Source organism: Synchiropus splendidus, chromosome 12 (assembly GCF_027744825.2).
Source record: "Synchiropus splendidus isolate RoL2022-P1 chromosome 12, RoL_Sspl_1.0, whole genome shotgun sequence".
NCBI lineage: Eukaryota > Metazoa > Chordata > Actinopteri > Syngnathiformes > Callionymidae > Synchiropus > Synchiropus splendidus.
In genome coordinates, this window is record NC_071345.1 from 5863222 (window position 1) to 5889099 (window position 25878).

At 40.4% G+C, this 25878-nt stretch overlaps 1 protein-coding gene across 5 annotated transcripts in view; it reads left to right on the forward strand.

Moving 5' to 3' along the window:
* The window catches only part of cnih3 (cornichon family AMPA receptor auxiliary protein 3), a 45429-nt gene that overhangs the window by 13754 nt on the left and 5797 nt on the right, over positions 1-25878 (forward strand). For 2 of the 5 annotated variants that reach the window (XM_053881114.1, XM_053881111.1), the window contains exons 3-6: positions 5037-5084; positions 18283-18394; positions 22501-22648; positions 23000-23055. In XM_053881114.1, the coding sequence (XP_053737089.1) occupies positions 5037-5084; positions 18283-18394; positions 22501-22648; positions 23000-23027 (336 nt within the window). In that variant the 3' untranslated portion in view covers positions 23028-23055. Of the gene's footprint in view, positions 1-5036; positions 5085-18282; positions 18396-22500; positions 22649-22999; positions 23056-24793; positions 24850-25878 lie in introns of all 5 variants that reach the window. The other 3 variants (XR_008416233.1, XM_053881113.1, XM_053881112.1) reach the window with 3 other exon arrangements.

A 25878-nucleotide genomic window follows, 5' to 3' on the forward strand; every position in this document is an offset into this window, starting at 1 on the left:
GGAGTTTGTCATCTAGGTCCCACCTTAGGATTTAGTTTTGAAGTGGATGCACTTGAACCTAAGGAGGATCGAGGCTGGGCCCTAGATGTGCTTTAAGTGAGGTCTAACTTGGAACCTTTGTGAGGACCAAGTGGAGCATCATTTAAGATGCAGATGATTCAAAACAATGGCACCATGATGTAAGACATTCGTCTGGCAGGGTCATCCAGAAATGAGCCCAGAATGTCTGCACCCTTTAGCGTCTAAAAGTCTGCTGAAAATCACATGAAGGGGTCAATAACTTGGATCTTATTCTGTCTCTTGCTGCTGCATCTGAGCTCCAGCATTCGAGAATGTTTTGATGAGTCAGACCACAGCACGATGTCCAGCCGCAGTGTGTTTTTCCTGAAACTGCAGAGGCTTCCAACATCTCCTTCAAGGTTCTAGTCTGGTGCAGTGAGAGGAGCAGTTCCGCTTCTGTTAGTCTTCACTTGACAAATTGGCCCGTTGTGAATAATACATCAGTTCATAATTAGTTTATGAATTAGTCAGTGATGAGTGAGGCCGTCAATTCTTGATTTCGTCTTAATTCAGCAGCGATATCGTTGATTCATTTATGAAAAAGGGGGAATAAAAGATGCATGTAAAACTCTAATGCCTTCATTAGTATTTCACCCAGTGGAGAAAAGACATACTGTGAGCAATAGGCCAAGCTGAGGGGTCAAGTGCAGCCAGATAATGAAGTCCATATCGCCCTCGGAACTTGAAGCATGCGAGTTTTCTCAAAATATATGTTTTATTGTATCTACCTTTAGTTTGGTGTCGTCCCAAATATTACTTAAATGTACAGTGATACCTCGGTTTTCGAACGTCCCGGAATTAAAACAAATCGGAGTAGGAACAAAAATTTCAAGATTTTTTTGCTTCGGATTTAGAACAAAAATTCAGGGGAGCTGCTCGCTCTCCACACCTCCACTCCAGGGTTTGATGTCCTGTTGTGGGCTGGAGCTGGGACAGGGATGAGGCGAGTCTGGGACAGAGCGTGACTTGGTTTATGACTTTGTCACAGCCAAACTGCACAGAAGCGCACATTCAGAGCTGGACACGCACCGGGCACCTCTTCACTTCTGGAGAGACCTCACTCACTCGGCAACCCCTCCCACATGCAGCGGCCACACACATAGAGGAACAGCGCACCTGCAGCAGACACGCTACATTCACTCCTACAAAAGCCTATTTTAAGGCTTGGAACACATTATTTCTTTTGCAGATTTTGAACAATTTGCTTCTCGAACGGCCTTGTGGTCAAGAACCGAGATACCACTGTATTACATTCCATTCTGTAACAACAACTGCTGCAGTTGTGTTCCAGAACTTGCTTGCAAAACACACAGTAAACAAAGAAGTTACCGATGAATCCTGCATTCGGATGGTAACTTGGGACACCACCAAATGTTATGATTATTTCTCCATAATAGCTGAGAGGGGAGTCTCAAGTTTGCCTGCTGCCCCTGCGACCTAAAATAAGCTGAGCAAAATGGATGGGTGAAGTAAAAAATGCGGATGTTTTTGCCTTTAAACTTGGCAAAGAAAGAGAATCATGAGGATTTAAATGCCCTCACCAGACAGTTCACCTGTTGCTGTCTCTCCTACACACATGCTAACTCTGTACTACAGCTACCAGCAGGTGTTTTACCATCATAGCCCACCAGTGATGTGAGCGTCCGTCATCCTGTAATGGGCCTCACCTGTCAGCTGAAGGTCAGCATCCATCCGTCCCTGCTGCTGCCTCGCTGACACTCTTGTTTATGCTGCTCCTGCTTGTCAAGCAAATTCCGGCTGAGTAACATTTCAAAGAGGCATCAGCCTAATTGCTTGCTAATGAGTAGACAGTTCTGAGTTTGTGTGTTTGTCCATGCACTCACAAGTACACACAAGCTCCTTTGAGTGGAGTGATGTTTGTGTCCCCTTTGAAGGCGGAGATAAAGGCGACCAGAGCAGCAGGAGTCACTCCAGACTCAATCGTTCCGGGACTTGATGTAGTGTTTTCGCCACCAGACTGTGTTTGCGGTTCATGCGGAGGACTATTGCAAGTAGGATAGTTCCACGTGGAACACCGCCGTGGATTAAGATTCTGACTGATTCCTTTTGGTCCACAGCTGCGCGTTACACTTGAGACGTATTTCCTCGGTAATGGCGTCTCATTTTAGTTTGAGATGTTTGGAGTAACGATAATAGAAGCAGTTTCTCTTTCTTGCTCTTTGGAAATAAAAGAATCCCCGTGAGATCTGTTGTGAGATGTGTAGCGCAGGAGGCTTTGATATCCTGGACTCACACAGGAGAACATGAAGAAGTCTACGCAAATTATTAGTATTACCATTGTTTCACCGGCAGACCAATTTTAAGGATCTTTCAAAAATAAATATTTTATTTGGAGCATAATATGCCATCAAATATGAATGCTAGCAACCGCTTTATTGCATATTTTAGGAAATTAAGCTTGAGAGAGCATTCCGTTGTAGAACGCCGGAATCCCAAACTTCCTAAAATATAAATGAGGATAACATTGGGGAATGACGGACAAGAATGACACAGAATGGGTTTTAACATCTGAATGATAGAGAAAAATGTACATGAAGTGAGTTGAGCCTGAGTGAGCAAATTTGTGATGAAAATAAGTGAATTACCATAAAACGGGGAGTGAATATTGTATACCATGTGTAGATAAAAAGAAATGGTTTAAAAATAAAACACATAATATACTATTGTTATGTCATCACCATCAATTCTGTTACTCCGCTGCTTAGTAGCACGTCACCGATGTATGACCAATATAAGCCAAGGTTATCATCAGTACCACTTTAGCATGAAGAGTCAATACAAGAGGGATAAAAATGAGAGTTGTGATGGTTTTGTTCTAGGAAATGTAATTGGTTGGAGCAGCAGTGTGTTTGGAAGTTGGTGTTCCCTTTAAAGAACATGGATGCAGATGTGCAGGTTGAGATTTATTTATTATTATGCATCTTTCAGAATCAGAAGAATCAGAATAGAATTTATTGCCATGGTCAGTGGGGGTTCCACCAACTAGAAAAGTGCTTCAAAGTGCTGTTTAAAAAAATAATAATAATAATAAAAAACATAGGACTATGTGTCACTGTGACAGAAAACAGAAATAAACGCTATATAAATGAAAGAAAGTCCATTAACCAAACAAAATAGAGACAAGTGGACATTCTAACAAAGGCTAAAAGCTACAGCAATAATAAATCTAATAATAATATGAATAATACTACTACTATTAATCATAAAAAAATAGATCACTGTGAACAGGAAGAATGGCAAATGAGCTTTTAATGGCTTCAACTGGGTGCAAATGACTGTTTAATGTAGTGAAGATGAGCCTAGTACATCCTCAATGTAAACACTAAGGATGCGTCTGACTGCTCCCACAACTGCTTGCACTTCTGTAAAAAAGTCTGACATCAAAGGATCGAAAATAGTTCCTAGAAAAGTGCGACAAACAACAATATGTCCACAGAAACGCTTATGACTGTCATGTGACGTGCTTTTGTAATTAGATTCTGAATACTGTGCGCAGTGAAATCTCTCCGTGTGTGTTAGTGTGTATTTGTGTGTCACGGAGGCTCTTTCTACTTTGAACATTCTGACACTCTCAGCTGTCTCTTTCACAGGTCTCACCCGCTCTTGTGAACTGCTTTACATTTTCTGACACAGTTCAGCAGAATCCAATTCCTGCGCTGCACATTAATTAAAAGATATCCAACCCAGGCAGTTAAATTAAAAACTACAAAGAAATGTGGCTTATAAAAGCATCTATTCCGGTAATGTACCAACAAAAGCTCTGCGAATTATCAGGAATATTTGGGGCAATGAATTTCCAGTCAGAGCTTTGATGTTCTCTCTGAACATTTGTATTTTTATAAACATAAATATTGTTATTCTGGAAGCCATTTCTGACAAGTGAGGCACAAACAGAGAGGCGGGGGGGGAAAAAAACGAGGTTTACTGCTGCAAAAGTTCCCACCGTGTCGAACAAGCAGCTGGCGTCCAGAGAGGAATGCTATAGGAATTTGTTAATATTTGATGAAGATGTTAAAAGCTTTGGTGAAAAGGTGGCTGTCAGCACAGTGGCAACTGCTGATGAGAGCACTTTATAGCTTAATATACAAGAGAGTCTTCAAAAATAAAAAGCGCAGCAACAAGGAGTGAAGTGGTGGAGGAGAGGTGGGAGTCCAGCGAGACACTCTTTTAATCTACCATGTGGGATTTTTTTTTTTTATCAATTCCTAGAGCTATAGTTATATTCAATGCGTGATTTAAGCTTAAATAAATCATCCGCCGCTAACTTAACTTCTCTGTATGAATCTTCTCCGGTGGCCTAATGTTGTAATGTTGAAATTCTCATTTTAAAAAGAGTTTCCCTCCATCACTGTGACACAGAAGTTGTCATCATGTGTTCTGCTCTCTGAATCATGTGCAGGGTGTTTATGTCTTGATCACCATGTACGTTTCTTGTAAGCTCTGTGCAGAAGGCTCAAGTTTTTGACAGAAATTCAATAAAAAAATACTTGCTTCATACATCCTAAGTTATTGATGAGATTGCTTAACTCTGCGCTACTGTGATTCTCTCTTTAAATCCTCTTACTGCTGTCTTTTTTAAAGTGTATTAACTCTTTCCCCCTCTCAGGTTTCTACCTTCAAACGTCCAGGAGATCCAGTTTGGTTATTTATTTTGTATAGAATAAATTTCTTTTTTTTTTTTCAAGTGTAAAGTTGTTTTTATGAAACAACTACTCACAAGTAGATCATTTATGATGTGTTGTTTTTGTCATTTAATGATTCCATAAAGTCATAGCCCTTCCACAAATGGCCAAACAGTATGTGGCACCTACTGCCGCAAGATGTGTGTTTGGTCACTCGGAGGAGAATTATAGATTTGGCATGACATTTTTTTTTTTTGCTGATAGTTAAAAGTATCTGATGTAAAGTCTTGGTAACGATTTCCACTTACCTTCCTCATCTTTGTTTCCTTTCAGCGGGAGAGACTGCGAAACATCGAGAGGATCTGCAATCTGCTGAGGAAGGTGAGGAAATACAGATCTTCCTGTATTGTGCACCAGAATATTAGCCCCACCCTCTAAATTTAAGAAGGAAAAAAGATCTTGTTCATACGTAAGACATAGCGGTCTATAAGCCGCGGGTGCAGTTAAGCTGACTGCGCTGTAGAAAGGTCGGTGGAGCTTAAAAATGCATGAGGATCACTTCTAAACTAGTTTTGAAAATGGGCTCCAGCATGGACTCATAAAACAAACTGGGCAATGTTCTGAACTTGAATCATGAACTCCTCACTTTTTTTATTGACATTAAAGCGCTCAAAATGCGCTGTTATCGCCCGAGTGTCCGAAGTTCTGACACCACAGCTGGTCTCAGCTGCTGCTTCTCGTCTCCGGTCCTCCATGAGGTCGGCTCTGTTGGCAGAGTTGCGGTCACACAGGCGAAAACAGCGCATTTTCAGCCCTTTAAGTTAAATAAAACATCTCTGATTTCATCGATTTGATGTAACGTGGCTCAGTATTTTGGCAGCATGACGCTCTTTAATCTGTAGAAGTCCATGTATTAGCCACGTTGAGAAAAAACAATTCACACAATAAGAAATGTTGGATTTGGACTGGGGAGGAAACCTTGTGTCTTACATTGGTTTGGAGTATGTGTTTCAATCCAACTCTATTGCTCATAAGCACAGAATTTGGCTTGAGATGTGTTGCCACACTGGACACTTTTACCAAGGGGAAAAGTTCGGATAATCTTCCCTGTGCTGTAGAGTGAAGATTTGCTGACTTGGCATATTTGCCACTGGCCATTTTTACTTCACCCCATGACAATAGGTGTAACTAATCCGGTCCGAATTCTCTGTACCACCTCCAAACCTAGATACATTAGCAACATTAGCAAGATTTGGAAGCTGAGTAAAAGTGAATGTGACTCACACTCCAGCCTCACAATGACAGCACGTTTGCAAGTAGAGCCCACCTCAGAAAACATCAACAAACACCCACCATAAGCGACTGTACGTGCGACAGTTTGTTTTCATAAGTGCGATCCCTGCTGTCTGTCACAATAATGAGCTTCAGAGCAAAATTTCAGATTTCAAACGTACTCAGCGTTAGCAAGCAAGAAGTCCTGAGGGAGGCCGGGAGAGGAGGTGAAGGATTGCAGGGGGTGGAGGGGTGGTTGCAGGCGTGCGCTGGCTGTCGGAGCGTGGTGAGCGGGGATAATAAGAGACAAGGGAATTTTCTGGGTGATAGGAATATAGCAGCAGCTCATATGGGGAATGTAATGATGATTATCTACTATTATTTCGGATGGCTGTAATTGTCTTGTCAGAAAAACCTCCTAAAATTAGTTTCTGGTGCGAAAGGAAGAGGAATTTGAATGCGCTTGTGGCTTGGAGACACTTTTGACTCACTGAACCGTGGCTGTTAAAACTGAAATGTGGACTAGAAACAGGAGGCACACGGATAAAACGGCTCTGCCGTCATGATCGATGATGAGTGATGTCGTCGCCAGCCTTTATTTATACTTAAGACATGAAAATTTAGAAGGAATCCCATTTTGGAGACACTTTTTTTCACACCATTGATGCTGTTTTCATGTGTATTTCATTCACACAAATTCTCGACCACCTGAATAACTTCTCATAGTGGAACAGCTGTGGCCCATTTACATACCAAAACATTCACGTTGATTTCAAACGTTACCGTCACTGATCACATACTTTCTCTGCGCTGGTATTTCTGTTCACCAATACAAGTAACATCCGACTTACGACTTGCTCGATTACGTCCACCCGTACTTACGACCACGACCAGCAGATGCTTTTTTTTTTTTTTTATTCAACGTCTGGCACCGCAGCACGTAGCATCCCTGCATCGCGTACGGCAGTAACAGCAGCACAGTATCCCAGCATCTCACTCTCACACAGCCATCTATCTTTCAGTCGTCATGTTGGGAAGTGTGGGTTTCAATCCCGCTTCTGACACCTATGCAGAGCAACTGTGATCAGTTGTCTGTCATGTGGCCTGATAGAGTCCGTTTAGCTAGTGAGGAGATTCACTAGATAGTAGTCAGGCCAAGGTTTCTTTAGACTGTGGACCTGACTGGGCAGAAACGTGTTACATGCTCGACGTGTTCGATCAAAATGAGTTATTGTTAAAACGAGATGATGCGTCTCTCTTTGTTACCACCACTTCAATGAAACGTTGCTGCCCGCTGTTTCAGTGCCACAGCATCCGCCAGTTCCACACTGTACGCATCTATGTCCAGCCGCCTTGCTGCAAGCTAATTCACTGTGGATTCAAGCCCAGAGCAACACGGCCCTGACTGAATTTGGAATATGTCATAAATAATCATGAGGATTGCTCGGTTAACCGCTAAGCTGTGTTGGGACACGTTTGACAGTGTAAGTCTTTCGCTTGACATAACAAGGTAAATCAGCTATTCTTTACCTCGAGGTTTAAATGAATATTAAAATACTTGCTGTGTGTTTTCATTAAATAGTCAGATGTTCACGGGAACAGCAGTTAGCGGTGATGCTGTTTAATATTTATGGTTTTTAGCTTTGCATTAACGGCTCGGATGATAATGAGTGAACAAACAAATTTGTCTTAATAGAATTCAATGTATCATGATGTGACGCTACAACGTAAATCATACTTGTGCTCCGGCAAATTTATTATGAGCCGTCCTTTAGTTTTGTTTCTATCAAGGGACAGTTAAGAAGGAGACGTGTTTTGATTTGTTCTTCATCTGTGCGTGCTATATTGAGCCCATCAAGGACCAGTGACATCAGCTGTGAAAAGACCAAGTACCATGGTAACGTGTAACAAGGATGCGGTTCATTCATCCGAAAAATCAGACCTTCGGACCAAAAAGTCATTGAGTGAAAATGCTCAAGTTAATGTGCCGATCGTTGTGTGTAAATAATATGCAAATAAGCAATGTGTAAAAACTGAGTAAAAATACTCATGCTAAAGTAATCGAGTAAAATACTAATTGAGTAAAAATACTCACATTAGAAAGATCATGAGCAAAAAGGTAATTGAGCAACAAAGTAACTGGTGCTGTTGAGGAAAAATAATTAAGTAAAAATACACCAGTGTTAGAGTAATCGAGTAAAACATACTTGAGTAGAACATTCATTAATTGAAAAAGTAGCTGAATAACAAAGTAAATGAGTAAAAAAGTAATCGAGTAACAAGGAAAGTGAGTAAAAATACTTGCATAACAACTAGATAAATAATCTAGTCAGAGTAAAAATGCTTCCGTAAAAAGTAAACATGCAAAGTAGTTTAGTTACAAAGTAAATGAGTAAAAATATTTGAGTAAAAAAGTCATTTTGTAAATAGTATTACAAAATGTACAAAAATGTATTGAGTAAAAATACTTGAGTGAAAAAGTGAGTACAAAAGAAGGTGAATACAAAATCAATTGAGTAAAAATACTACAATTACACAAGTAAAAAGTAATTGTGTAAAAAAGGTGTAATAATACTTTTGCTAAAGTAATCAGGTGTAATAGAAATGACTAAAATACTCAAGTGAAAACCTGAGTGCAAAAGAAAGAGAATAAAAAAGCAGTCGTAAAAATACTAAAATTACACAAGTAAAAAGTAACTGTAAAAAAGGAGGTGTAAAGTAATCAAGTAAACTAGAATTGAGTGACAATACTTAAATAAATATACTAGAGTAGAAAAAAGGGTAGAAGAGTAGAAATGTATGAAGTTAAATGAGACTCTCGGTAGCACACAATCATATGGCTTGTTTTTTTTACTCCCACACCATGACTAATCTCATTCAGGTTCCATATGCAGTTGTTTAGTGTGAGAATAATCTCAGAGGAGAGTTTTCGCATCCCTTTCTTCCTGCTTCCAAGGTCAATTTGATTCATGTTCTGATAGCCAATCAGCTTTGAGGATGCACAGCTCTCAGGTGAAAGGGGGATGCGGGTGGAGGCGGTCCCCTGTGGCTTCCATGAGGCGTTTGAAGTGTCAGTACAAAGGTTCTCCTCCTCTCCTCCCACTGTCTCTCTCTGACTCATCCGTGTGTCCGTCTTGCAGGTCACATCTCAGTCTGCTTGTGAGCCGCCTTTCATCCTCCCCCAACATGCTCCACACACACACACACACACACACACACACACATATACATATATATATATATGTATATATATAGATAGATATATAGATAGATAGATAGATAGATTACATAAAGAGAGGCAGCCAGGCGTGGCGCTGATGTAGTCTGTGTGAAGTGTATTGTCTAAGATCGGGCCACCGTGGGCTTGTCCTTCATTCTTTGATTAAAGTTTGCCAGGAGTGAGGACACGCTGGAACAGATGGTTCCTCTGATGTTGCTGCTTCTTCCCGCTTGTTCGCTTCCACCGCTACACATTTTCAGTCCACAAATTTGATGCGTTTTTTTTTTTTTTTTTTTTTTTTTCGGGGTGTGCGATGCGTCGCTTCTCCGGAAGGACTCACAACCGTAATTTTTTTTTATCCGCAGCTGCTAAATTGACTGGAAGTGATGCGAGCTACAGTAAGGCACACCGAGTCACATGTTCCTGAAGGCAGCATGGATGAGTCATGAATGAAGGAGGTGGTCTCACAGGAGTGGCTCTGTGACACATGGTGATGGAGCAGCATTACCAGACACGCTGGAAATATGAGCACATGAGTAACAGGCTCGTGGGTGAGCGCTAGCTCTGCCTCTGGATGTACAACTGACAATAAGCATGATTATTTCAATATTATGAGCAGTGACCTCAGTCGAACAGTAGATGTCCTGTGTTGACGAATGTAAACAAAGTATCTATCCAATGGAGTTGTGGAGAGTAAATGAGTAAAATAGTAATCGAGTAACAAAGAGAGTGAGTAAAAATAATCATACAATTGTCAGTAATATGGTCAGAGTAAAAATACTCCCGTAAAAAGTAAACAAAGTAGTTTAGTAACAAAATTGATGAGTAAAAGTATTTGGGTAAAAAAGTCATTTAGTAAATATTCTCACGTAAAAGAGTAATAAAGTACAAAAAATTATTGAGTCAAAATACTTAAAAAAGTGAGTGCAAAAGAATGTGAATAAAAAAATCAATTGAGTGATATTATTACAATTATACTAATAAGTTGTAGTTACACAAGTAATTGTGTGAAAAAGGAGGTGGAAAAATACTTTTGATTAGATAATAGAAATAGAAATGACTACAAGACTCAAGTGAAAACCTGAGTACAAAAGAAAGAAACAGTAGATGTCCTGTGTTGACTAATGTAAACAAAGTATCTATCCAATGGAGTTGTCTGATGTCTTTACTTGGTAGTCAGCGCGGTAATAAAGAAGCGAAGGAAGAATGGGCCAATATATACCATAGAAGATTCATTACTTCAAAAGTAGCTGAGTAACAAAGTGAATGAGTAAAATAGTAATCGAGTAACAAAGAGAATGAGTAAAAATAATCATACAATTGTCAGTAATATGGTCAGAGTAAAAATACTCCCGTAAAAAGTAAACAAAGTAGTTTAGTAACAAAATTGATGAGTAAAAGTATTTGGGTAAAAAAGTCATTTAGTAAATATTCTCACGTGAAAGAGTAATGAAGTAAAAAAATATATTGAGTAAAAATACTTGAGTGAAAGTATACAAAAGAAAGTGAATAAAAAATCAATCGAGTGAAAATACTACCATTACACAAGTAAAAAGGAATTGGGTATAAAAAGGAGATCTAAAAATACTTTTAGTAAAATAATAGAAATAGAAATGACAAATACTCAAGTGAAAACCTGAGTACAAAAGAAAGAAACAGTAGATTTAAACAGTAGATAGAAGATTCATTACTTAAAAAGTAGCTGAGTAACAAAGTAAATAAGTAAAAAAGTAATTGAGTAACAAAGAAAGTGAGTAAAAATACTCATAAAATTGTGAATAATCTTGTCAGAGTAAAAATACTCCTGTAAAAGTAAACAAAGTAGTTTAGTAACAAAGTTAATGACTAAAAATATTTGGGTAACAAAGTCATTTAGTAAATATTCTTGCGTAAAGGAGTAATAAAGTGAAAAAAAACGTATTAAGTGAAAATACTGTGTGTAAAGTGAGTACATAAGAAAGTTAATATTGAGTGAAAATATTACAATTACAGTAAGTAAAAAATAAGTGTGTGAAAACAGAGGTGTAAAAACACTTTTGCTAAAATAATACAAATAGAAATGACTAAAATACCCGAGTGAAAACCCAAGTACAAAAGAAAGAAACAGTAGTCTCCTGTTGACTATTGTAAACAAAGTCTTTCCAATGGAGTTGTGTAATGTCTTTAGTTGGTACAGAAATGCATTGATTCTCAGCACTACTCTTCTGCACAAGTGACTACAAAGCTGAACAAGGGCTTCCTGATTTTATCAAGCAAAAATGTGCCACTTGTTAGACTTGCCTTGTCCTCAACACCAAATGTCAGTCAATGACCGAATGGACCAAGTCCGGAAACAGCCTTCCCGGCCGTAACGCTACGCTCCGGGGCTCGTCACGGTTGGACACGCCAAACCGCCAACTGATGTTGTTTATTTGTTCATATGCACTTTGCCCCGGTGACCATGGTCTGTTCCCAGCTGAGGGCGAAGCAGCACGTCGCTGCTCGCGACTCCCCATCCTGGACTATTGGAGGCCAGCGGCGGCCGTCCTCGCAGTTCATGTGGAAAGAAAATTTCATCAACTCAATTGCGAAAAAGGAAGACATTTCCAATTTCATGCCTATCATATTTGCCTTGGGGGTGAAAGGGCATCAGGCTGAACGCCGCACTGAGCTCAGGTTGTTTAAACTCAATAAAGTATTCTAATATTAGAAGAGGATGCTGTCGTCTGCCGGCCTGCGATGAAACGGATACGGATTAAGTTGCCTGCTCCGTGTTTGATCTCTGTATCTCAGGGAAAGCGCTGATTTCGAGCGCTGCATTACAAATCATGACCTTTACGTTGCGTTGCATTTGCAGAAAGTAAATCATTGATTGTCTTCGACTTTGGAATGGCTGCAGTTGTATTAATTCGTGGCTGTATTAATAAGACTTATAAGTCTGTTTTTACTACCAAATACTGAGCTTGAGTCTGGGGGGCAGAACCTGAGCAGAAGCTTTTTTTTTTTTTTTTTTTTTAATATTGTCTTCACGTCAGTGCGGGTTTCCTCTTGGCACTCTGTTTTCCTCCCACTTTCCAGAAGTATGCAAACCTTAACTGTGGCTGTTGTTGGCTATGGTCCGCCAATATGTGTGCGAGTGGTCGTCTGTCTTAAACTGTCTGATAGATGATGGGTGGATGAGGAATCATGAAACAGTATGGCAGGGTTGAAGAAACAGTGTTTTCAGAGGCCACTAGATGGCGCTCTTTCTTTAGAAATAATGGGAGGTTTCATTGAATTAGTTGTTCAAGTTCAAACATTTGACAGCAGACAGTGCCCTCTGGTGGCCTCTGAAAATCAGGACACTGTTTCATGAAACCTCAACTGTTCAATACTGTGTCATGAAACCTCATATACCCATCGCTACTGTCTGGCACGGAATAACCTCTTGTCATGACCAGGCTAAAACTGCTGCATTTTTGCAGTCTTTATTGCTGCAGAGCAGAATTTAAAATATTGAAATGATTAGCTTATAAACAAGACATTACTGTTTACTATTTGTTTATAGCAAAACACTTTCAAGAGCGAGCTTCCTTGTCGCGCATGTGACGTCCTTTAATCTATATGCAGACATGTAGGAATTCTGCATATCAGAGGGAGTGCTGGTGAGGGGTTACAGAGAGGATGTTGGTGTCATCCTGCGCCTCAGAAAGCGATGCCTGCTGCAGGAGATGGAGAAGTAAACGGAAGAGAGAATTATTCAGCTTCCCTACAAAGGGACTCCACCAGTCGCAGACTTCAAAGTGCGTTTCACAGCCTCTGCAACGCAGCGACGCCTCTCCTGAAGTGAAGAGGAAGAAGCTGAGAATGGGACTTGTGCTGCCTACATTTCTATGTTCTCGACTATTTTCGTCTTCTGTTGTCTGCTGTCAATTAGATTTTAATATGTCATAAAACGTTGATGTGTGAGTCATGTTTGGGATCCGGGAGCTGGCGAGAATGACTCCCTAATTTTTGTGGAGTAACCTCAGCTGCAGCGAGTCAAGACCGTTCTTCTGGGCCACAGTTGTGAAATATCCTGGTTCACTTATTTTTGTACACTAAACAAAAGGGAATCACGCCAAAATAGCAAAGAAATATGACATGTATGTTAGCAAAACAGGACTCAAGGGACCAAAATAAAGGCGGAATCATGACAATGTATTAGCCATCCATGCGATTAAGTCTGAGCTCTTGTGTCTTGCTCCTCAGCAGTTCTCCATTTTGCCAGTTAAAAATGAGTCATGGACTTTTTATTCTGCAAAAAATTGAACTGTTATACAGTGTCATTGCTGAGGTTTATACTGCTCAATTTATCTTCTTTAATATATAGTCAAGCAAGTAAAGTCAACTGATTCTTGACTTGGACTCCAGCTAGTCATGTCGAGGTGATGGTGAAGAGCGTAAAGAGAGCCTCCAGGTCTGTCAATGTCTGCTGTCCATCTTTGATCAAACTACCTTCTTCTTTCCTCTTATTTTAGAAGTTTGCAGATTATTTTTTGACATTTCTCCTGGGTACTCATGATCTCCAGTTGCTAGAAAACAGCCTGTAACATGGAAAACTTGGAGTCCAAAGGAGCCATGATGTAAACACACAACCAGTTTTTGGTTTAAATCAACGTAATATAGAATAAATGTTGTGCCCACGAAGAATATTTCATGCTTTTAGGGCCACTTGAAAGGAACTATTGGGCTATGTTTGGGCCATGATTTTGACTCGTGCCGCATGGAGAGCTCCTGTCTGACTGACCCAGATTCCAAACTGACCAAATGTATGTCAATTAATTCATAGTTTATTGTTTAAGAATTGGTTTTTATTTGCCATCAAAGTGCTATTGGGTTCAAAAGCAGTTTGTGCAGCAACAGAACTGTGTTTGAGTCAGTACTTCATCAGTATTTCATTCTTGTGTGTCACAATATTAATACATCTGAACTTCATATGATCACATTGTTCACTTCCATAATGGGAAATAACAGAATGTGAAGATTTCCAATTCATGACATAATTTCAGTATTCAGTATTTCAGTACAACGGATGTTTTATCAGCAGAAAACACATTCTCTTACGTTGGCTGAAATACCGCTGGGCGGCCGAGTGAATCGGTATCAGTGTTCCAGCAGTGCAACTGGGGTGGATCAGATGGATGGAAGGGCGGCCGGGGGGCACGACAGCCACAGAAACAGATCTCCAGTCCCAGCGGGACTCTGAGCACAGTCCCAGATGGGTCCCTGTGAGGACGACCGCACAAACATGTACAAACACACACAACACTACAGTAGAGCTTCAGAGAGTCTGCAGACAAGAAAACACTGTCTTATCCGCCGGCATGGAGAGTGAGTGACGACGCTCCATCACACACCGATAATTCACAATATATTCAACACATTTAATGAGTGGGGTTGTATTTTTCAAGAATGAAATCGTCACAAACAATGACGGCTGTAGTCTGGACCTGGTGGACCTTTTGGGGATGTGCTTGTTTGTGCTTATCTGTGGCGCTTTATGTAATTACACATGAAAATGTCACAGCTGCTCGCGCTGATATGCTGGAGTCCGCACTCGCCTGTTCCCAGGATGGAGTCTCGTCCAAGTGCTGGATTAGAAGCGACATGGTTGGTTTCCAGGCCGTCGCTGGCTTTGAATGGATGCGCGCCAGTTTAAACAGATCCACGGATGTGAGGCACTGTGGAACGGCGTCTGCAGGGGAGTTGTTATTGGTCCTGGTCAGGTTGTGATTGAGATACAGAACAGCTGAATGACTGCGAAACGATGGGAAATCCGTGATCATGTTGTAAAGGTCTGCGCTGAAATGTCAACAACAGGAGACGATCACAAGTTCATATATGGTGTGAGTGACACCGTGGTTACAAGCGATTGTCAACGTCAACATTTGATACTTTCCTCAGTGGTGTCTGGCTGGACACATGAAGAAGAGCTCAGCATGTGACATCAGCGGACCACTGCACTCCATGAAAACACTTTATCTACATGTGTTTTCAGTTCCAACTGACTCACAAGACAATGACAGTGTTGGTGTTTATTCACAGAATAATGTGGCTTGCACCTCCTCACTGATCCATGGTCTTATTTCACCTCTTTTGCGTTCAGCAACACTTCCCAACAAAGACTCACGTCGCACCTTGACTCAGATTGCGTTCGCTGACTCCCATCCAATCATTTTTTTCCCCTTTTTGCCGGTGGAACGCTCTTATATGGGTAACTAGCCAAGACGAACCCTCACAGACTGCTCACTGGAAACACGCCACAAGGTGCACTACCAGGAGTTTTTCGCAACATACAGGGTGTTTCCGCGATGTGTCGGATTCTGATGAGGGGGAACACAAAACCAGAGTGCATTGTGCGTCCTACATGGTCCTCCTTGAGGTTGAACCTTACAAGTCCTACTCGATTTACGAGTGATCACTGACTTTGGAGTCATACTTCATGGACTCTCGTGGATGCCAAAGGTGGATATGAACACCTCAATAGGGAGGAGGCAAGGAGGCATCCTGTCGCTGTTGCTGGTGGAACAACAGCTCAACTTTCATCTCCGTGGATGATCTCCACGGAGAAAAGAAAAATTTACCCGCTTGGTTCCGCGATGACCTCAGGTGGGAGTGGAAACGTAAACTGACCAATGGATCATGACAGAACATTGAGTGAAGACACTGTCCATCTCAAACTCCCTCAGTCATGAACAAGACCCCCCAAATACTGTAACATCTAAAACTGGAATAGGATCTTGATCTCGATCTCTAATCTGGATTGGACAAAGCCCCTGCTGGGCACTGTGGTCTCAGACTGCTTGGATAACATCAAAAATGCTCCGTAAATCTTCACAAAAGATAAACGCTTCCATATTAGGTGAATATATAGTGTTCATGGATGTTTGTTGGAAAGATGAATTGTTGAGTTCAGTGAGCGTTTAGCCACCGTGTTCTTGTTCTTACCCTTGCCATCTGCAATCCATATTAATGTGTGCTTTTGTACGCCGGTGTGAGATTCCCCGCTATATGTGCGAAGGCAAGTGGGTTGATTTAGTTTTCGTTTTAGCAGTGTTTCCCTCCCCCTGCTGCTCACAGGAAATGCGTTTTTACTATTACCAGGCATGTAGCCATCTGAATAATACATCCCGAACAGATTCCAGTAAATTACATGTACACAATAATGTTCAATGCCAGGCGGTCCGGATCAGAAATGTGTTGCCTACTGTGCAGTTTAATTATACATCAGGCGTAAAGTGGCTTTCTTTGAATAATAATGCGTCTTCAGATTGAAGTGCGCTAAGACGTGTAATGTCATATTCTGCTGCATAAGCATTTTCATTCAAACGCTACAATTGTGCCACACACTTTTGCAACATACTGTATATATAATTACCAGTGGTTACCTTTATTGATTTTTTTTTTTTTTACCTGCCGTGGGATGATATTAAAAATGTTTCAATGAGCCAGAGAAGCTTGAGGTGAAGGATTTGATGGCGCTTTCTACCACACACAACGTTTTGTTCGGCAGACCAGGAAGTTGAACAGACATATCTTAGCACACAACCTGATGACAAACATCGTCTTTTGCGGATATAAATGTGGTGGAAAGTGCCGTGATATCCTTTATTTCTAATTTCTGTGGCTCATTAAAACGGTTTTAATAAAGCAAATTGCAACTACAGGATGTGACATCATCATCCTGCGTCAGGAAGGACACCAGTCCACCTTGCCCAACTGGGTCCCACATGTTTTGTGAATGTGAATCCCATTCTCTGCACTAAGACCTCAACACTAGTGATGGGTAGATGAGGTTTCATGAAACAGTGCCCTGATTTTCAGAGGCCACCAGAGGGCGCTGTGTGCTGTCAAATGTTTGGACTAAATTGATAAAACCTCACGTTATTTTCTAAAACAAGGCGCCATCTAGTAGCTTCTGAAAATTACTTTTTCATCATACCTCATCCACCCATCACCACTTGACTCTAACTGCGTTGTAAAAAACACATAAACACTCTCTGGATCACTTTCCTGTCAGAAAATATTTAGTATCCAATCGAATCTCACGATGAATCGGATCAAACTATTTTCAGTGATTTCATCTTTTATTTTAAATCACTTTCTATCCCGACAATTTCATTAGACTCTGTCCATAACATCTTGAGTAAATGGTATTATTACAAGAATGAGAGGTTTACATAGAATGGGAAGGAATAAAAGAAACAAGAGCATAATATTGAGGAGGGAAAAAAAAGAATTAGAAGCGAGGAGAACTATTTAAACCTTCCTTGTGAGGGCCGAATGTTTATCGAAAACCAGGACAAGGTTTCATGGCTGCTGTTGAGAGCATGGTCTGGCCTGGTGAAGGGATGTCTGAGAGTCTGTCTGTTGAAATGAGATGCAGCAACAGATACATTGTTGAGAATAAGATGAGATTAGAGACGCCTCTAATATCCCAGTGAGAGAAATTCAATTAGAACAAAACAGGGTGTTTTTGGCGCGCACATCAAAAATCCCTATTGACTTTGCCCCCCTCCCTCCACTCGCTCCCTCCCCGAAAATGTAATTTGCAATCCTGTGTTTCATTGTTTCATCTGGAAAATCCTTCCGCTCAAGTCAAACTGGGTGAACGAGGAAGTTGGTGAACAACAAAGTTGAGTTGATCTGCGCGCGCTTCGTTCTAACTTTTTCAGTGGGGAACAAAAACAAGTCTGGCTGCATAAAGGAAGTGTCAGAGGAATTATCAGCGCCACTGTGTGCCAGGAGCTTGTCTTGCTTCGTCGGGAGGGTCGAAGCCTCCAGTTATTATGATAATGATGGCTCTCCTCCATCAGCGTGTGCTGCCCATTGTGAGGCAAAGCTCTAATCTTGATAGAGGAACTGAGGATGGAACGCCGGCCGATTTTACGTGGCTAAATTTAGGGAAGGATTTGAATCTTAATGATGCCGCTTGTTGTGTTTTCATACACCTGTGGGCGAGAACACTGGCGAGAGCGTAAACTGCCCTTTGGTGGAGGAAACTTCATGCGGGTCTGAACTATTTGAAAGAAAATCCAATTGACTGAAGCGCAGCGCGAGTCCTGACTGACTGCTTTTTCTTTCCAGTTGGTGCTGCCGGAGTATTCCATCCATGTGCTGTTCTGCATCATGTTCCTGTGTGCGCAGGAGTGGCTGACCGTGGGCCTCAACGTTCCGCTGCTCTTCTACAACACATGGAGGTGAATCATATTTGACCGATGAAATGCCTGGCACCCAGTGAGTGAATGAGTGTAGAATCTCATGATAAACTAGTCCATTAAGTGCTCTATAGGCTTATTATATTAAAATGAAATGTTCAAAAATATACTGCAAATTCTAAAAAGGTTAAGTTGTTGGAACAAAATTCACCTCTTAGTTTTTGACACGGTTGAGTTTTGAGGAAATGATAATAAGACAAAGGATTGCTGATTTAATATTGGTGCCGTTCAAATTACCCTCTAGTTCCCAGAGTATTTTAAAGAAATTTTCCAAGAATACAGATGAAATAGACGTTGAACAACAATATTGAGCAAAAAAAAAAATTAATATATGTATTTGTTTAAGATAATATCAGCGGGGGTGGAACTATACTCTAGTTAACTGAGTTACTAGTTACTTTTGCCAATAAATATTTTAAATATTTTAATACACAAAAACATTCTACATAATTTTGAAAAGTGATCCAATAAAAAAATGAAATAAAATACATTTTTAAAGTCCTCTGCTATATAAAGCATGATCAGTGGGTGGTGGCTGGGTACGTTTGTCCCATGAAGAGTTCAGGTTCATTCCTTAACTGTAAAATTCACCACACTGATAAATTACTTAACAGAAATACTGAGACTGTAAGTTGGATTTTTAAAACTATGAAGATTATGATTATTGTTAGTGGGGTTTTTTCCACATTAAATTGTCTCATTTCCATTGTGGTGAATTATTATAAAACAATCAACAAAGATTATAAATAATAAAAGATTATAAATACATAATAATAGTAATATTAATGAACTGAAAACTCACATAATTCCAAAAGTTCCCCTGAAAGGCCGTAGCCATCGCAGCAGTTTAAAAATGGCCTGGCTCTGATTCATAAAAAAAGAACTACTTCTTTTTTTATTTATTTATTTTTTGAGCGTCATGAATCAGACGCAGTGTGCAGCTTTAAAAGAGGCCGACAGATTCGGGGTCCGCCAGTTCACCTCCTCTGCTGTTCACCACTCTGACGCGGGCTTGACACCGGCGGCTGACAGCGTGATTGGTCTGAGCTCAGCTGGTTGAAGTTTGGAGACGCCTGGTGAGAAAAAAAACATCTCGCTCTCTCATTAATTTGGAGCTCGCACCAGATGCCTCCTGGCTCCAGATGCTACTTCCTGCTGGATGAGACGAGGAGACGGGGAATAATGGGACGCCGGAGAGTAGCACACGGAGATGTTCTAGACAGATCCGATATTGACAGGGGGGTTTAGGGCAACAGCTGGAGGACTCTGGGGGGCGTTGACTCACATGGGTTTGGAAAGACAACTCTGTTTCACTCTTTGATGTAGTTTCACCCAGCTCTGCAGCTGACTTGTCAAATGAAACCAACCTGAGTGGCAAGCCACAGCCCTCAAGTATAGCATGCAGAGATGTTATCTGGCGTTTATACGCATTAACTGCATCCATGGCCAGCAGAGGAAATGTGATCCCACGCTGTGCCTCACGTAAAAAAGTCAATATAGAAAGCATTCCAAATGAAAAACTTGAACCAAAATGCTAAAATGTCAAGAATCTCTAACACATTATAAAATAAAGATCCGACTCTTTAAAGCTCTGTGTGTATGAGAACTGGAGTTAGCAGTGCTTGGTTGCTATGGTGACAGTGATGCGGTTTGTTTGTCTGAAAATGTAAACTTCTCCAGGTTTGAATGAGGTTTTGATGGACTGCAAAACTTCCAGGGCTGCACAATATTTAGTCGAGTTGACTGTGAATGCCGCACGAAAAACGTCATGATGTAATCCACAGCGCACTTGCATGGTGTTACAGTTCATTCAAATACAGACGTTGTAATTACTATTTTATAATCAAACCGGTGTAGCAATAAATAAGTAATTTCATTTCCTGCACAAAACATCACCTAGTATTCTTAAAAAAAACAAAAAAAAATGGATGATCTGTAGTTTAATCTTGCACCGAAAGTTACATATTTTACAGACTATAAATCACAGTTGTTGTTTTTTTTAAGTTGAAGTTCAATGTTATTTCACACTGACCGACATAACCAGTAAAAACGACATTACATCTGTGATGCGCACCGATTATCTTGACCCGCTCGATGTCGCCTGCGTGATCACGTGATCGAGCGTCACGACAGCAGGTAAACACAACACGTATCATAGAAATAGACACGATTTCAGGGGGATAAAAAATCCATAATACGTCATTATAGCAAAATGACGGAACACTAGCGCTGCTCACGGAACTAAAGTTAGCGTTAGTTCACTTCTCATGAGTGAATGTTAGTATTTTTATATCCTATAGTTGTCACAAAACATCGGGAATGACAAACACAAATGACTGTTGTGTGACTTAAACATTTTGTGTGACACGTGTTTTTACTGGTGAGACTCATATAGTCTGAAAAACACGGTATTTGAATGTAAACACCGACAGTATTGTGCAGTTCTGGGTGATCACTGCTTGAGTGTGTATGCTCTCCTCAATTGTATTGTGCAGTATTTAAGATCACAGCAGTGAATGCTGAGAGAAAAGTTCTTTACATAATAGACTGTGAACACAGGTCATTGTTGCATGCATGGCTGAGTCGGCGAACAAACCTTTGTGTCTGATCCACACATGCATTTCCAGGCACATCCTCTGACACGTACGCATGCTTGTCGGTCATGTTCACCTTTACAATACTCACATTGCATTCAGAACTGAATGTACATTTCACTTGCATGATTTATTAACTGCCATATTCACCGAATCACAGCACCGATCTTTTGCTGCATGAAGCCCTTTTGAATTTATATATGTCTTTTCCTAGTGGAACACAAAGAGAGATTAAAAGCAAGCTGTTATTTCCTCCCTTCTTTTTTTTCTATTTCCCAAACGTAACAGGCCTGGAGTGGAGAAACATCCCACAATTCCCCAAACACATTTTGAAAACTGTTTATCACGTCCAGGTCTGCTGTTTTATTGACTCAGTCTGCTAATGCCCACAAGTATTTAGTTTTCTAACCGCACCGTAGTGGCAGGCGCGGAATTCATTATGGGATGTTTGTAAGTTTGTGAGCACGTCACTTTTAATCCAGTTAATTACGATAATAGAAGGGCTGGCAGGCGGACTCGGCTACCTTCTCGTATGCTAACACGCTAGCCCGCGAGCTTTGCTAACCAACGTTGATGTCGAATTGGCTGCTGCTGCTTCTCAAGCTTGGATTACAAAGTCAACAAGTGTAGATTAGTTTTACGTAAAATGGTTTCAACACTCAGTAGATATGAATGATGTGTTCCGCCAGCTCATTTTGTCCAAATACTTCCTTTGTATCCTCCAAAATATTCCTGCTTATCACGACTTATGATCTTCACTCTCATTCTCTGTTTAAAATCTTCTATCAAATGGAAATGTTCGATCGAAATATTAAGTACTAATGACAACAGTAGAGCCAAACGTCACAATATTTTGCCACAACTGAAATATTTTAGATGAATATGGTATCGATAATATTCAATTTTGATTGTTCCATCATGACGCAAAGACATTTATTACCAAGTTCACATGATACATTTTCATATTTAGAATACTTTGGATATTAAGTAAGTATTACTAATATATCAGTCTGTTAGCAATTGTTTCTTCAATATTTAAAAAAAACGATTTTTTTTACATATCAGAGAAGAATGTTATGAGCAGTATTTAGTCATAAATTATTAATTTTAAAAAGCACATTTTTTTATTTTCATTCGGGTTGTTACGTAATAAAGTACTTATATTTGAAGCACTTTGTTTGTGCTACTTTGGATCCGTTTTACGAATTATATAAACTTTAATTCATATTTTTTAAGCAGCACTTCAGACATACTTTAGCATTATATACAGTGCGAACCTGTTGCAGTCGGGCTGTAGCATATTTGGAATCCATAGCTTGATGTTTCGTCCATCAACATCCTTCTCTGCCTCATGCATGATGACGTTCTGTAAACTCATCATGCCATATCTCTCCATGTCATCTCCTCCCATCAACCCTCCCTCCCTCCCCTCGCCCCTCCTCTGGGTCTGGAACGGGTCAACTACCCGTGTGGTGTGGTCTTTGCCCTCTGCGGTAGGTACTTCCATTCGCCGACCGACACCAAGGAGCTGCTGTACGACCCGGCGTCGGTGATGAACGGCGACACGCTCAAGTTCTGCCTGAAGGAGGCCTGGTGCAAGCTGTCCTTCTTCGTCCTGTCCTTCTTCTACTATCTCTACTGGTGAGCGCGTGCTGCGTGTGGGAGCCGAGCCGCACCAGATTCCGCCGACTCTAGACAACACAGACATATCAGACGGTCTAGCAGGAGCAGGAGTGCTTCCCAGCAGCATGAGTGCAAATCACTGAATAAAGCAACCATTTCTCTAGCAGTCACATGCATACGCCCACCAGCTAGAGTAGTCAGGGTCTGCACACTAATGCATGTGATGTGGAGAGAATTTGATTCTTTACTTCATTGACAAGCACCAGCACAGAGCTCTGACTTGTTTTCCCTTTTCTCTGATGTCTTGTTGTCTCTTCCTGCCTGATGATATTAATCACTGCGGATTCTTGTTCCATGTGGGTGCTGCAGTGTGTGGAACCTGGATATATCCCTCTAATAGCTCTTTTCATTGGGAACACTGAAAGGTACAATCCTTATATTCTTCAGCTTGTTTTTCTTTTCCTTTTCTGATGGTTGAATTCTAGTTTCCATTGTCTCCTCATACCTTCACATTTGGTTGATGTGTGGCTGACGTCGAGGCCGTTCGCGGGGGAACCAAAATATACACTTTGATTTTCTGTCAAACAAACTCAATTCTGGCCACAAAATGAAACACAGACTTTCTTTATTGTGAGGGTTGTTTTTCCATCCCTGGTGTTTTATTTGTGTGTTCCTCCTCACCCACCAGAGTCATTGAGTAGTTGTAGATCACTTTTTAGTTTCCCTCCATCACCCCTCACACAGTGGTTATTTCTGTATCTCCTTATCTTATATGATTGTGCCATTGTATGCTGTGTATATATTGTATTACAACAGATGTATTGGGTATTATGGGATGTAAAATCAAAGCTTGGTGAGACACCAGCACATGGAGCCGCCAAGGGCAACACAAAACTCTGGTATTTATATATATATATATATATATATATATATATATATATATATATATATATATATATATATATATATATATTCAAGAAAAGAGCAGTCGCTGGTGTTCACAATGACCCATGCTACCAGTGCTAATATTCGCTAACTCCGCTAGTCTGTGGCTAATGTATTAGTTTGCTTTTTACCCTCCTAGAACATGTTGAGTTGCATTTGTACACCCCAAATTGGCTACACTATATTTACCACTTAGTCATGAGTATCTGTTCAACAGTCTTGAGTCAAGATCCGAGAGTATTATTTATTCATTCATGTTGGCTAATGCTAAACTCTCAGCATGTTAAACACCATAATATTATCATTATTAACTATATATCCTTCACATTAAATGTACTTGCTAATGGGAAATTGAACAAATTGGGTCATACCAAACATTAATAATAGTAACGAGAGTAATAACAAGTAATGACTAGTAACAACAAGATGATCAGTTTGCCAACATATAATGATGTAATATGATCAATATTTTTGATCAGGTCCTTCACTCCATGAAGTATTTGCCTTATAAATCATGTATCAAAATGATTTTTTAGCTCCAAACCTGGTGTCTGAAATACTGAGATTAAGCAGCAGTGGAGCTGGGAACCATGGTCCTGGACTTACAGTACAGGCATTGATGTCCGACATCAAGTACTGTTCTAACTTCGACACTTCAACATGACTGACCATCGATTGGTTGACCTGCTGTATAGTTGATATTTGAATATTTGTTTTGCTTCGTGGTCGAATGTTTTGGTCCCTTTAAGTAGATGTCGACCCAGAGTGAAGTGAGGACTCCAGATCTGACGATAGTAGGGTTAGTGTGCAGGGATGAATGAGTGAAGGAGGAATCCAGCACGTCTGACTGTTCAGGCTGTTGCTCACCGCTCACGTGCACTGGAGCGTGCTCCTCCGAACATCTATAGGAGGTAAACACCTGCATCAGGGCGCTCTCCCTCCTGGCATGTTGGCGGACAGACATTATAAAGGCTTATTGATTTAGTTTCACATCGCACTCACCATCACGTCGACACCTGACGTGAAAGTCAGTGGACATGCAAACCCATCTGCCGCGTCCTGTGCTGTTGCAGATCAGTCTCCTAGGTGTTGTTCAACAGCCTGAAATAACAAAAACAGAGGAGGGCTTTTCTGATGTCGATGTTGTGAGGCTCAAATTTATTCATTTATTTAAGGTATTGAAACCATCTTGCTTCTTCATTTCACTCCATCCCGCAGCTCCAACTCACGCTGGAGTCATCTGCTGCACCAGAGGCAGCAGCATCAGCAGTGAGGTACCAGCACTGTTGCTGCCCCCTACCGCCCCCCACAGGTCGAGGGTCCTTTCATTTTCAGCCACTGCGAGAGAGTGACTTGCACGATATCAGTTACATACATGACGGAAACCATATCACTAGTCTGTTGAAGGGTTTGAGACCAGATGTGTGTGAGTGTGCGTTTCCTTTTCCTCGCTTCTGTGACCCAGATGACTCAAGAGAATGACCTTAAGAAAATGAATTTTATATTGGATTTAGTCTACTGTAGTGTGCACATGTCTCCTTCTTCATAATAACAATAAAAAAAATTTGCAACCTTGTGCCACTTAGGGACCATCCACAAACCTCAAAAGAAAAATAATGTTTTTAAGTGTTTAAATGAGCAGCCTTTTTAATGAAGAGTAGTACCAATATTTTCGAATGTTTCAAACCCATATTTTAAATTACGATTATTACAATTTCATTTTTTTAACTCACAATGTTTTTTATTATGGTTTTTTTTCTCCTGCCTTGTTTTACATTTTTTTTATATTAATGTAATGCAATATTTTAGATACATTTTCTTGGCTTTACTTTTGCAAAATTATTTCATACTTCTACATTTTAAAGTATTTGTAATTATTATTATTATTATTATTATTATTACTATTATTATTATGATCGTTTCCCCTTTATTTCTCAGTCACGTTTTTGCGCTCACATTTTCATAAAAAAAAAAAAAATAAATAACAAATAATCATAGTCATATTTAAACAATGCTTTATTTGCCTGGTCTCTTATTTAGAATATTGAGAACTGCCCAGCTCCAAACAAGCACATATTCCACCATATTCACAGACAGATGCTAGAGGAGGGGATTCTGGGTCAGAAGTGATGTTCATATCAGTTACAGCAATAATGGCTGAAAATGAAGTGACCTGAAACCTGCTGTGTGTTTGTTGCTCTCTGACAAGTCCTTCTCTCTCCCGAATTAAAGCCTCCACTCCTGTGACTCTTCCTGCACCTGTGACCTCCAGACTGTCCCAACTGCAACAATACATCACCACA